The sequence below is a fragment of the Canis lupus genome, chromosome 1 (assembly GCF_003254725.2).
Source record: "Canis lupus dingo isolate Sandy chromosome 1, ASM325472v2, whole genome shotgun sequence".
In the NCBI taxonomy this organism is placed as follows: domain Eukaryota; kingdom Metazoa; phylum Chordata; class Mammalia; order Carnivora; family Canidae; genus Canis; species Canis lupus.
Window position 1 is genome coordinate 8058985 of NC_064243.1, and position 14178 is coordinate 8073162.

General features: G+C 36.0%; 1 protein-coding gene across 11 annotated transcripts in view; it reads left to right on the forward strand.

Moving 5' to 3' along the window:
• The window catches only part of RTTN (rotatin), a 142474-nt gene that overhangs the window by 45994 nt on the left and 82302 nt on the right, over window positions 1–14178 (forward strand). For 10 of the 11 annotated variants that reach the window (XR_007411726.1, XR_007411725.1, XR_007411724.1 and 7 more), the window contains 6 exons: window positions 1831–1919; window positions 2293–2410; window positions 8400–8496; window positions 9108–9176; window positions 11822–12010; window positions 12872–13111. Coding sequence is in view for 7 of the 11 variants with exons in the window: in XM_049111957.1 (XP_048967914.1) it covers window positions 1831–1919; window positions 2293–2410; window positions 8400–8496; window positions 9108–9176; window positions 11822–12010; window positions 12872–13111 (802 nt within the window). In the remaining 4 variants the exon portion in view is untranslated. The remainder of the gene's footprint in view (window positions 1–1830; window positions 1920–2292; window positions 2411–8399; window positions 8497–9107; window positions 9177–11821; window positions 12011–12871; window positions 13112–14178) is intronic. The other variant, XM_049111949.1, reaches the window with a different exon arrangement.

Genomic DNA, 14178 nt, shown 5'->3' on the forward strand with positions numbered 1-14178 from the left:
AGATTCTAACTTGGAACATGGGATGTACTTAATGTTCCTTTCTGACATTAGTGGAATCTGAAATGAGAAGAGTAATGTGAAAAAGCATATCCAACATATTTGTGGCTTTAATAATGATACAAACTCAGAAAATAAGGCTCTAGAAAATGTGGATAGCTTTGTCTAAGAAGATCATAAAACGCTTTTAGGGAGTATTCTTCTAGTATTGTTAACATTACAAAAATAAAGCTTGTAATTTTGGTGTACACTTGTTGGCAGGTAGTGGAAACTTTTTTTTTTTTTTTTCAAACTGGCAACCAAAGGTAGTTCTAGTCATAGCTACTAATTTAGTATCAGTATGTGTATTGGTATGTTTTTTTCATTGTGTGTGTGTGTGTGTGTATATATATATATACATATATATATATATATATGGAGAGTTATAGGAGAGAATAAGTTAAGAAAATTGTGAGATATTAAATACTTGTGACTGGTCTATAAGCACCTAGAGATGTTATTGCTAGTAATATCTCTAGTGTGTGTGTGTGTGTGTGTGTGTGTGTGTATGTATGCACATATGTCTTACTATATTTGGGTGGCACTACTAGAATACCCCAGACTGTATAGCTTATAAAAACAGAAATTTACTTCTTATGGTTTGGAGGCTAGAAGTCCAAGATCAAGGTGCCCACAGATTCAGTGTCGAGTGAGAGCCTGCTTCCTGCTTCTTGGTTCATAGATAGCCATCTTTTCTGTGTATGTGTATTCTCATAGGGAGAAGAGGCCTCTTTTTTTTTTTTTTTTTTTAAAGATTTTATTTATTCATGAGAGACACACAGAGAGAGAAAGAGAGGCAGAGACACAGGCAGAGGGAGAAGCAGGCTCCATGCAGGGAGCCCGAATACGGGACTTGATCCGGGTCTCCAGGATCAGGCCCTGGACTGAAGGCAGTGCTACACCACTGGGCTACCAGGGCTGCCCGAGGCCTCTTTTATAAGGACACTAATCCCATTCTTCAGGGCTCCACCATCATGACCTAATTGCTTTTTAAAGGCTCCACCTCCTGATCTCACTGGAGATTAGGTTTCCCCATATCAATTTTGGGGGAACATAAACAGTCCATAACAGTGAATAAACACACACACACACAGTCACACATATATGCTTACTTTAAAAGCTCATACTTTTCAGAAAATATAGAGTATGTTATAATCCTTTACTTTCATATTTGCTATTGACAGTTTTGAGGTTAGAAATCTAAACTTTTTTTAATGTATGTATTTATGTATGCATGTATGTATGTGTATAAGCTCAGCGCTCAGTGTGTGGCTCAAACTTACAACCCCAAGATCAAGAGTCACATGCTCTACTACCTGAGCCAGCCAGCTGCCCCTGAGATCTGAGTTTCTGTTAATAGAAAAATGACCACGTTGCAAGCTATTAACATTACTTGTAGAGAATTTTAAACATTTTGAGGTGATGGATTTGGAAAAGAAAAGAATTGTCGATGAAACAATATAAAGAAAATAACTTATGTACAAATAAAAGGATTCATTTATATACTTAAAATTTTAGTAGTTTTCAGGGTCTGAACCAGTTGATTTAATTATTCTTTTTTAAATAGCTTTTGTGTTTTACATTGTAGAAATAATTAAGATGTGCTTGTTTCTTAAAAGTTTTCCGATAGTTTAGATGTGTATAAAGTAAAAGTTTAAAGTTTCTTCTCTAATTTCAACACCGGATGTAACTACTTAAAACTTTTTGAGTTGTGAATATCTGCTCTGAAATTTTAAAACTTCAGAAAATATTCTTTAAGTGACTTCTGTTTTTTGTTTTTTTTTTTGTCAACAGATATTAAAATGCATGCTGTGGTGAAAAAGTTACACTTAGTTGACACGATAATTGAGTATCTAAATGAATGTGTAGGTCAGGATGGTGAGGTAAGATTAATAGTGTACCTAGACATTTTTACATACTGGTATTTTTATTAATCAGATCTGAAACTGAATTCAGCTGAATTTAGGTAAGTGCTTGGAGATTAAAACCTGATTAATACCAAGTACATTGTTTATTTTTTTATTTCTAAGAGTAGGGTCTCTCTAAAGGAAAACTAATCTTAGATTTTTTTAGGATATGTAAGCAGAAGTATATACAAAGCTTATTTTCAGCGGAAAATAATTCTTAATTTGCATTTTTGTTTTACACAATTTTGATAAAAAACCATAACATTTAGAAAAAGTTACTATTATAGTTTATTTTGTTTCCCCTTAGAACTGATGATTGTACAATAACTGTGTTTTCCCTCCTGGCCAGCTCATAGAATGTTTGATTCTGCCAAGCCTCACACTCTTCAGGAAAGTTCTTTGTGCGGACCCGGTCATGCGCTTGGCCCTCTCACAGCAGGCTTCTCTTTTGACCCTGTTATTCAGAGGTGAATAAAATTCTGCTAATAATAATAAGTCAGCTTTAAGGGTTATGCTTTAACTGTAGGTAACATTTACTTTCCATTTGACTAACAGAATAACAAAGTTTTTTAGTGACTATGCTGCTAAAAATATGCATTACAATGGATAATGTTTCTTTTGTGGAAATTACCTTGTAATCCTGTTACTGAGGAGGCCTCAGAGCTGAGAAAGGCTGATCATTCTGTTCTTTGCACAGTTGATGTGGCTTTCATTTGGTGCTCAATTACCTATTATCTATGAAGAGAGCAGGCTGCAGCCGCTGCCATTGCTGCCTACTCTTTCAAATCCATTTCCGCAGTCTTAGTTGGCTTGTGTCTTTGCATCCTGACCTCTGGCATGGTGTGTGAGTATGTCATCAGACTGATAGTAGGAGGGTACACCCTGTTTATGTGGAGTGGGAACTAGACCATCCTGAATGAGCATTAGTTTATTATAAAGTGTGATTTTTTTTTAAACCCATTTCAATTTGGTTGTAGCTTACTAATGTGTTTATGTAGAAAAAATTCCATGTAGTTTTTTTCTCTTTTTCTTCCTTCTGACTGTTCTCAGTAGAGAGTTTGGTAACATTTTGTGCTATTTTCTTTCTTAGAAATTTAGGCCACTACTATTAAATAATCCTACAATATGCATCTTGATCAAATTCTCAATATACTAAACCTTGTTAATTATCTTAAGTGATATTTATGTTCAAAATATTATTAGAATATAAAGTAGAATATAGTAATTTTATTTTAGCATTTTCTTCTGATGTCTTCTGCTTGCTAAGTGAAGAGGACAGTGTATTTAATATAAGCATTGATACAAGTCCAAACCAGGTGAAGTTCTAAACAGACTCAGTGTGTCCAGGCTTGTGCATCTTGAATAGTGTATAACATTTTTACAGTTTTTAATAGATTGATCTAGAAGAGTAGTACCTGTGGATCTTACGTTTTCTTTAGTCCTGTTAATTATCTTCCTAATAACCTCATTCAGAAGTTAGTCCCTAGTTTGCCTTTTTTTTTAAAATTCTTATTTTTATAATTTTTTATTTTTATTATATTTTTTTATTTTTTATTTTTATAATTTTAAGTTATTTCTTGTTTTGATTTAAATTATTCAAGCATTCATGAGCATATTACTAGATTCAAAGGTACTTTCTAAGGCAGCATCATATGTACCCTGTTAGTATTAACAATTTTTCTATTTTGTTGATGTTTGTGAGAACTATTTCAGTGAGTCTGAAAGTAAATTATAACATTTTTTATTAATGGATTTAGTTTCAGGGTAAAGTTAGTGGGTTTTTTTTTTTAAGATTTACTTATTTTAGAGTGCATGCATGTGCAAGAGTGAGGTGGGGGCAGGTCAGAGGGAGAGAGAGACTCTTGAGCAAACTCCCTGCTGAGCACAGAGCCCCACTCAGGGCTCAATCCCACAACCCTGAGATCATGATCTGAGCCGATATCAAGAGTCAGTTACTTAACTGACTGAGTCACCCAGGCACCACAGCAAAATTAGTTTTTTTAAATCAGGTACTCAACTAGGAAATTCCTCAGCAAATGTTTATTTTTTTTAATTTATTTTTTATTCTTTTTAATTTTTTTAAAGATTTTATTTTTTAAATTTTTATTTATTTATGATAGTCACAGAGAGAGAGAGAGAGGCAGAGACACAGGCAGAGGGAGAAGCAGGCTCCATGCACTGGGAGCCCGATGTGGGACTCGATCCCGGGTCTCCAGGATCGCGCCCTGGGCCAAAGGCAGGCGCCAAACCGCTGCGCCACCCAGGGATCCCTCAGCAAATGTTTATTGAGTACATGCTAGGCCCTTGGGATACACCGATCAGTTTGGTAAATGACATCTTGAAGCTGACAGTATAGTTGGAGACTTTGACAAATACACAATACAGCATAAAACTCTCTAGAATAGTGGAATTCCTGGTGCCAGAGGGAAGTGTTCCTGAGCAGATTGGGTGGTGAGAAAACATCAGAGAATGCTTCCAGGACATTTGGATCCAAGCTGGAACTTCAGAAATGAATAGGAGTTCAGTGAGAGAGGGTTGATTTCTGGATGGAGCCGTGGTTATGTTGAGAGAGAATGTATCTTTGAAATGGTGGTTGGTTAGGAATGACTGGATTTTGGGGGCTTCTGGGGTGAGAGGAAGATGATGAGGTGACACATGGAGGGCAGTTCATTCAGGGCCTGGTAGATCCCCGGAAACAGCACTGAGAAGTCGTTTAAGATCCTTAAACTGAGGGGGTATCTGTTTCAGAAAGATTATTCTATCTACAGGAGAGTAGACCACAGGGGAATAATAACTAAATAATCCACCAGATACACTTCTTTTATTTATTTATTTTTAAAGACTTTATTTATTTATTCATGAGAGACACAGAGAGAGAGAGAGAGGCAGAGACACAGGCAGAGGGAGAAGCAGGCTCCATGCAGGGAGCCTGACGTGGGACTCGGTCCCGGGTCTCCGGGATCACGCCCTGGGCTGAAGGCGGCACTAAACCGCTGAGCCACCTGGGCTGCCCGATACACTGCTTTTAATTATAAATCTTATATCATGACAGAATCCAACCCATGACAGAATTGCATGGTGAGAACTTAACTTAAAATTACCTCACACCAGTGAGAATGGGGAAAATTACCAAGGCAGGAAACCACAAATGTTGGAGAGGATGTGGAGAAAGGGGGAACCCTCTTGCACTGTTGATGGGAATGTGAACTGGTGCAGCCACTCTGGAAAACTGTGTGGAGGTTCCTCAAAGAGTTAAAAATAGAGCTGCCCTACGACCCGGCAATTGCACTGCTGGGGATTTACCCCAAAGATACAGATGCAATGAAACGCCGGGACACCTGCACCCCGATGTTTCTAGCAGCAATGTCCACAATAGCCAAACTGGGGAAGGAGCCTCGGTGTCCATCGAAAGGTGACTGGATAAAGAAGATGTGGTTTATGTATACAATGGAATATTCCTCAGCCATTAGAAACGACAAATACCCACCATTTGCTTCGACATGGATGGAACTGGAGGGTATTATGCTGAGTGAAATAAGTCAATCAGAGAAGGACAAACATTATATGGTCTCATTCATTTGGGGAATATAAAAAATAGTGAAAGGGAATAAAGGGGAAAGGAGAAAAAAATGAGTGGAAAATATCAGAAAGGGAGACAACATGAGAGACTCCTAACTCTGGGAAAGGAACTAGGGGTGGTGGTGACTGGGTGATGGTCACTGAGGGGGGCACTTGATGGGATGAGCACTGGGTGTTATTCTATGTTGGCAAATTGAACACCAATAAAAAAATAAATTTAATATAAAAAAACTCACTACGCCATCTTACAGTGAGGAAATTGAGATCTAGAGAGATTTATCGACTTGGCCAAGGTCATAACCAGATAATGGTGGAGGCAAGAAAAGAACCCAAATTTTCTTACCTATGTTGATTTGTTTTTGTCTTAAATAATTACTGAATTTCTACATCCTTATTGTAAAAATTCAAACAGTATGGAATGATATAAAGTAAAACATCAGCAGTTTTTAAAATTTTCTTTCTCAGTTTCCCCAAAGAAGAATGTACTAGGTATATTTTGTCAAAAATCATTTGGAATGATCTTTTCTTTACACCTATGTTGTATTTTTTATGCTGTATATTTGTTGGTGTTGCTTTTTCCAACTGAAAATGTATTTTAAATATCTTTCCACGTTATTACATGTGAATCTGTTTTCTTAAAAAACACAAAACCAAGAAACCAAGAAACTATTACATAGTGTTTCAGAGTTTCAGTTTGTCATATTAATATTTCTTTCAGAATTTTAACTGTAATAGTAATCATGTTTTATGATCATCTTGTGCATGCTCTGTAATTAGAATTGCTGGGTCAAAGAAATTTTATAGGATATGGTTCAGTTCATCTCCGCATCATTCCCAACAGTGATTTTTTAAAATGCTTATTTTCCTCATAACCTTGCTAACACTGAATATGACTCATTCATTCATTCATTCATTCAAGATTTTATTTATTTATTTGAGAGACAGGGAGAGAGACAGAGATACTGAGAGAGTGCATAAGCAGGGGAAGAGAGGAAGAAGCAGACTCCCCACTGAGCAGGGAACCCCACATGAGGCTCCATTCCAGGACTCTAGGTCTGTGACCTGAGCCGAAGGCAGATGTTTAACTGACTGAGCCACCCAGGTGGCCCCGAATAAGTCTCATTTAAACAATTTCTTTAATATTATTGGTAAAAATAATATCTCACTATTATTTTCTATTTTTTAAACATTTTTAGTGGAGGTGATTATCTTTTCATGTATTTATTCAAATTTATAATTGCCTATTTTCTGTTGCATTTAATTTCTTTTTAGTGACTTGTAGAGTTTATATGCTCGATTTTATGTTAAGATTTTCTTCGCCTATCATTAGCCTTAAGTATTTTATGGAAGTATATAAAGCTTTTCTATTATAGCAGCTGAGCTTTTCATCATGCTCTAAAAGGAGGGCCTTCTCCAATTCTGAATTTAAAATTCTAAAAAGGCTTCTGTTCTTTCTCTTAACACATTTATAGTGTTTAAAAAATTTAGATCTTTATGTAGAATTGATTTTGATAGTGTAAGGTAGGTATCTAAATCTATTTTTTTTAATATTGTAGGCAATTATATTACAATAATTATGTATTTGGAAATGCGGTAGTTCATCCTATCCCCACTGATATAAAGTGTCTATAAAAATTAAATTCTTACATGTATTTCTGTTTGTTTTTAGTTCATTACTACTTTCAATCATGTCACTTATCAATTAGGTTGATATTATCCTTTTCTTATAGTTAGGAAAATTAACTTCTTTTGAAATTAATTTCTTGTTGCTGCTTTCCTGGACTTACTGACTCTGTATTATGTTAGTATTCCTGTGTGATTGGTACCACCACAATACCTGTTTGGTTAGAATTTCATAGTTGTCGAGCACTGAGAAGTCATGGCATTGGGAATGCTGCAGAGGTGGAAACTAAGGCTTATTAATGCTGCAGTATTTGATCAGGCCACTTCACTAGTAGTATGTGATGGTGCTAGCTTTAGTCTTGTTAGTTCAGAGCAGTTTCTTTTTCCATTATCTTGTAATAAATAAGATACACGAATTAAAACAGCACCAACAGGGGCGCCTGGGTGGCTCAGCGGTTGAGCACCTGCCTTGGGCCCAGGGCGTGATCCTGGGGTCCTGGGATTGAGTCCCACGTTGGGCTCCCTGCATGGAGCCTGCTTCTCCCTCTGCCTGTGTCTCTGTCTCTGTCTGTGTCTCTTATGAATAAATAAATAAAATCTTAAAAAAAACAAAACAAACAGCACCAACACAAACACAGTGTGTTGAAATCAAACCCGAGTTCTATGACTATATGTTTATAGGAAAGGGCAGATGATAACTAAGGTGATCTCTGAATGAATGAACTTTAGTTGGAGTAAAGGATTTGGCAAACCTACTAGAAGCTGCGTTAGTTTGCTTCTTTGAGAAACTGAAAGTACACAGTATCTAGTGAGTGGATGTGCAGGTGTGTTTCCTGGACCATCAGGCTGTGGGATTCACAGACTCCAGCCCAAACCTGCTAAAACCTCTGTTTTAACCTCTAGATCCACATATATCAGTATATGTGGGTTCATGTTGCAGTTTTCTTTTTTTTTTTTTTTAATTTTTTATTCATTTATGATAGTCACAGAGAGAGAGCGAGAGAGAGAGAGAGGCAGAGAGAGAAGCAGGCTCCATGATGCACCGGGAGCCTGATGTGGGATTCGATCCCGGATCTCCAGGATCGCGCCCTGGGCCAAAGGCAGGCGCCAAACCGCTGCGCCACCCAGGGATCCCATGTTGCAGTTTTCTGAGAATGACATCTCTTCCCTTTGAGTTAAGATACTTTAAATTTGAAGTTCATTTTTCTAGAGGTAAAGATATTTCATGAAGTTCTACTTCTTTTTATTTCTTAGTTTCCTTAATATTTCATGAAAATTGTGCTGTCGTGACTGAAGTCGGAGCATTATTTTGTCTTCTATTATTTGATGAAGTATCAAGAATGGATATGTGGTGAGCTATAAGAATTTTAAAACTTTTTTACTTTTAATTAAGGTTTCTGATGCAATCTTAGAGCAATGCATGGAAATTTCTGAATTATGAAGCCTATGTTTTCCATTTTGATTTAAGTCAAAAAGCCTATTGGCTCAAAAAGTCCCCTGAACTTTTAATTTGAACATTACTAAGCATAAAATTAAAAAGTTATTGCAGCAATTTTTGTCATTAATACTCTTTTTTAGTATATACTCTCAATTTCATGTTTTTTTTCTTTAATAGTTTATTAGAAAATTTGGGGAAGTTGTTTAGGTTGGTAATATGTGATTAGCACTCCACTTGAGCAGGATCGAGTGGGAGGAGGACAGATTCACCTGCCAGTACAGTGCCTACATTCTATGAATCATTATTATATGACTTTCCTAAGTGCTAATTTACTCTTTAGAAGTAAATCTAGGTAGTAGGAAACATGTTGTAACTATACAAATGATAGAGCCGATTGCAACTCTTGTTTGGAGATTCAGTCAAGGAGCAAATTGTATTTGTTAGATAAAACCATGGTTTACTCATTTTTTTCTTTCCTTGTGTGTGTGTGTGTGTTTTTTTTTTTTTTTTTTTTAATGAAATAGGTCTGTTAATCCTTCCAATAAACCTTCTTCACCATCAGTCTTCAGTTTGCCTGTTTCAGTTTTTAGAAGGTAAATGATTTATTGTTTTGATTTTTTTTTTTTTGAAGGGAAAATGTTACAGGAAGGGAAATCAAAATCTATAAGTTTCACAATTTTTATCTGGCATTTAAATCACATGACATGTAGTGCTTCAGTGTTTCCTCACGGTGGTGAGCTCACTAAGCGCATGTCCGCATTACTAACTTTCCATCTGAATGTGGTTCAGATGTACAGAAACTCTCCAGCCTAGATTAGCAGTTGTTAACATGTGGGCTTAATTGCTTTTTCTCTCTTTCTCTCAGTGTATTTATTTATCTGTATGTAATTTTTCTCTGATGCATTTGAAAATAAGTTTCAGACATAATTTTACTTACCTCCTAATTATTGTAGCATGTACCTCCTTAAACTAAGGACATTTTTCTGTATACCACTGTACCATGCATGATCACATCTAAGAAAATTAAAAATAATTCTGTAACATGATCTAATTTCTTCAATTATATCCAAAATAGTAATTACTTCTAGGAGCATCGCTTCTTGGCCCTTTGGCTAAGATCAAGTGTACTTCTAGGAGGAGAGCAAAAAAAATAGACAAGAAAAGGGAACAAAGAAATTTTCTGAAGGGATGGAAATGTTCTGTATTTTATTCTGAGTGATGGTCATACAAATGAATCCAAATGGAAAAATTCATCAGGCTGTATATATAAACTAAAAATCTCTGTATTCTAAAGATAAGTAAATTATGTCTTAATAAAACTATGATTAATTTAAAAATAACATTTCATAATTTGGTAAATCTTATTACATGTACTGTAATCATTTTCCTGGCTATATAATATTCTGTTGTTGAATTTATTTACCACAATTTATTTGTTCTACAGTCAAAAGGTATTGGTTTGATTCTGGGTTTTTGTTCCTGTATCCACCCCTGTAAACAAGCATATGCATGTTTCCTGGTATAGTGTATAAGAGTTCCTTTTAAATATATTGTTCAGAGTGAACTTCCTTGTTTGTAGATATCACCTACTCTTCACAGTCTCTAGATTTGGGTAAGTAAGCAAAGTCGCGCTTGCAGTAGGCCTTGCTTGGAATGAGATTGCACGTGAGGGTGCTGGGAGCTGTCTTGGCTTAGAAGACTCACGTGCTGATAGGAAATATCTTCTTTACTATGCCATAGGCATAGTTTCCAGGACCCCACAAGACATGGCGCTTGCAAGAGCCACAGCACTCAGGGTTGCTCAGAACTGTGGCTTCCTGATGTGCATTTACCATTTATTCCCAGATATGGGAGTCATTTTTACCATAAGCAAAAAAGACAGCTTAGTAATATTGTTGACATTCCATATCTATTGGTTGTCCTGGGGACGGGCCCAGAATTAGCTCAAGATAAAATTTGTCCATAGAGAAGAAGAAAGGTTTTGTTATTCCTTTACTCATAGTAATGTTGTCATTTTAAAAATCATCCATCTGGTGGACATATAGTGGTTTTTCAAACTGGTTGTGATGTATTGCCTTGTGCTTTTTATCCCTTTTTCCTTCTTTTTCTTCAGTCTTAATGTGCAGTTCATTTTCTAACTTACTAAAAAATCCCCATTGATTGCCTTGCCTTTTTTTTGTTGTTGTTCAGTCAAGTCCTTTCAAGTGGGCTCTGTGTCTTTTTGTCAAGGTGCCATGAGTCTATTACTATTTTCTTGTGTTCTAGCACAAAGAAACATCCAAGAATCACCTTTTGTTTCCCTCTCGAGACCTCGTGTTAGCCATTTATCTTGATTCTTGATAACTTTTGTAGAAAATTTCAATTTTAAAAAGTATTTTTTTAAAACTATTCAGCCTGATTTATATGTAGAACTCTCCCTTAGCTTATTGAGACACAAGAAATGAAAAAGCACAGTAAAGTTCCCCTGAGAAATCTTGCCCAGTTGTATTTATCTAATATTAGTCACAATATGTGAATTAGGGTTTTAGGTTTTTTTTTTAGCAAAATTATTTTTTAACATTTGAACATGCTAGACATTACTGTCCTGTTAAACACTATTAAATTAACTTGGAATGGTTTAAGAGCTGTTGCTATTGTATCTCTTCTCAGATCTAAAAATATTTCTGGGTCTTTGTGGTGACACATAGTGGTTGAATTTATTGATGATGCAATAAACTGTGCTCAAGTGACGATATTAAGTTGTGATTTTGACACTTAGTGATTCCTGTGAACCTAAGGCAGTTTATTTAGCCTCCTTAAGGCTCATTTTGATCATCTGTAAAATAGGTATCAGTGCCATGCATGTAACTGAACAAATGGTAGATAATACATGAGTGCCTACTTATGTTTAGCATAAAGTAGGCACTCATGTTCTACCTGAAACCTTTTATGTGTGGCTCACTGTCGCCACAGGCCTTGACTTGAAGGGGGCATTAGCCATCTCTGCTAACAACTCTAATACAACCCAGGTTAAGGAAGTCTTCAGGCAAGACTTTAAAAAGTGTTTTTGGGAGTTCAGAGGATGGCAAAAGAGTAAATGATATACTATATACAGCATGATAACTGTTCAAAATAGAGGCTGTGAGAGTGATCTCTATATTCTTGTGAGGAATAGAACTAGCCCTCATTTGTAGCTCATCCATTTTAGTAGTGTTTAAGAATTTTGAAGTTCATAATTACTTGTATGTATTTTCTTTAGGTATCATCTACCAGTGCGTGTAGTTGGCCACCATGCTGTGAGTCCTTACTCGATAGTTTTGCCATTATCCACTGATTGTTTGGCCTTGAAACCAGTCTCAGACATGCTGAGAATAGCTTGGAACTTGTCCTGGTATCATGGGAGTGAGAATCTGTTGAAGCAAATGAATTCCGAATCTAAAATCCAAGAGTAAGCTGTTATGTTTAATTGAAAAAGAGTTCATATTTAGTGAATTATAAGTAGCTAGCTAGGTTTTATTTTCCCTTTAGGTCAAATGGCTTTTTTACTTTTTATCATCTGATTTTGTTTTTCCATTGAAGATTATAATTTTTACTTTGTTTTAAAGATTACATGTGTTCATTACTTTTTAGGAACCATCACATAAGGAAATTTAAAAAGCATGTGCTCTGTGTTGTTTTAGAGATTGTATGAAGTTTGGTTAGTTATTTTTAAAATTTTTATTTATTTTTCAGAGAGAGGGAGAATGTGTGCACACACATGAGCTGGGGGAAGGGAGGCTGATGAGAGGTGGGGAGGCACAGAGGGAGAGGCAGAGAGAGAATCCACACCCAGCATAGAGCCTGACACTGGGCCTCAGTCTTCCCCACTCTGAGATCATGAACTGAGCTGAAACCAAGAGTCACTCAATCAACTAAGCCATCCAGGTGCCCCAAGTTTGGTTAGTTAATAGATATAAATCTCTAGGAATGTAGTCTGAATTAGAGTCAGAGTTCAGTAAGTATATGTATAAATGTTGTTTTCATTACTGTGGTGATGATGAAGATTACTTTGGAATATCCGAATATTCTGATCTGTCATCACTTTCTTGTTTAAATGAAAATTATATTTTTGTAAGCAGGAAAATGTCAATACAAACACTTAGGATGCTAATGTAAAAAACTCTAACATTGACAGATATATACCAGATTTTCTTTTGGCCCAGATTTAAAATGAGGATAAAATAGAATTTTTTTAGAGTTTATAATAAACATAAATGTGAGCTTTTATTTAAATAACTTTGTTGCTCTTCCTTTGTTTCTTTTTGTTTAGATTTTCAGATACATTGCAGTTAACCACAGAGGACACCCTCACTCTGAAGATGACACATACAGCTAGTGGACTGAAGGATTGTCTCCATTCCATTGTCGAGGCTGCAGCCCACAGGGAAGTGAGGGCTGCTGTCACAAGAATGAGTTTTTATCTTCTGAATGACAGACTGTCTTTAAAGGGTGGCTCTGGCCCATTTGGGGTTACCTTGAAGTCCTTGTCGTGGCATACCACACTAAACAGGTCAGTATATACAGCTCAAGACTGCCAGTTTCAAAGACCAGGATTGAATTGTATTTGGGTTTATCTCCACATCTTTGAAGATAAGAGCATGTATTCTTTATGTTGCTATCATTAGAGAAAGTTTTTTTTCAGTGTGGAAAACTGGAATTTTTTTTAACGTGTAGTAAGTAATAATGGCAAAAGAGAAAAATTTTCTTAATCCCTGCATTTTGGAATTAATAAATTATACAGTTTTTATATTATCATAGAAAATTTTATTTTGCTATCTCACAAAAGTAGATAATTAGGATATGATGTGGCTGAACAAAATGAGTGTTTTTTTCCTATCCACATTTTAAAGGAGCCCAGACATCAGTGGAGTGGCTGATGGGTTTGGTATACCTGCAGTGGGCTGTTTTATTTTGTTTTTACTTTTTTTTTTTTTTTAGATTTTATTTATTTATTCATGAGAGACAGAGAGAGGCGCAGAGACACAGGCAGAAGGAGAAGCAGGCTCCATGCAGGGAGCCCGACATGGGACTCCATCCCGAGTCTCCAGGATCACACCCTGAGCTGCAGGCGGTGCTAAACCACTGAGCCACTGGGGCTGCCTTGTTTTTACTTTTGTTTGTTCTTAAGAAAATTATCTCATTTTTCTTTTTACCCGGAATTCATGAAATTGATTGCCATGTGGAGATCCTTTAGTAGTTATTGAGAAAGCTCTAGTTTGTAAATTTAACATGTTTAACTGGTAGCAGATGGCTACATTTGAAACAAATAAGACTGACATGTAGCCATTGCCAGCAGTTTTACATTTTAATCTTCATGTGAATTTAGTCTAAGATGTATAACTTTCTATTAAACATAAAGTGTGTGGTTTTCAAAATGTAAGGTTAAATGAATTTCCAAGATGTGAACTCAAAATGTATCTTTCACAATTCGGATACCTAATCTGGCTTTTCCCGTGGTGTGCTGGAATCCTCCAGTACTTCCTTGTGAGAGAGCTGGCAGGTGAATATCAGGATTTGTCTAAGTTAGTTATTAAAACATAGCCATTATTAAAAATGAAATTGAATAAACTTAGAGAA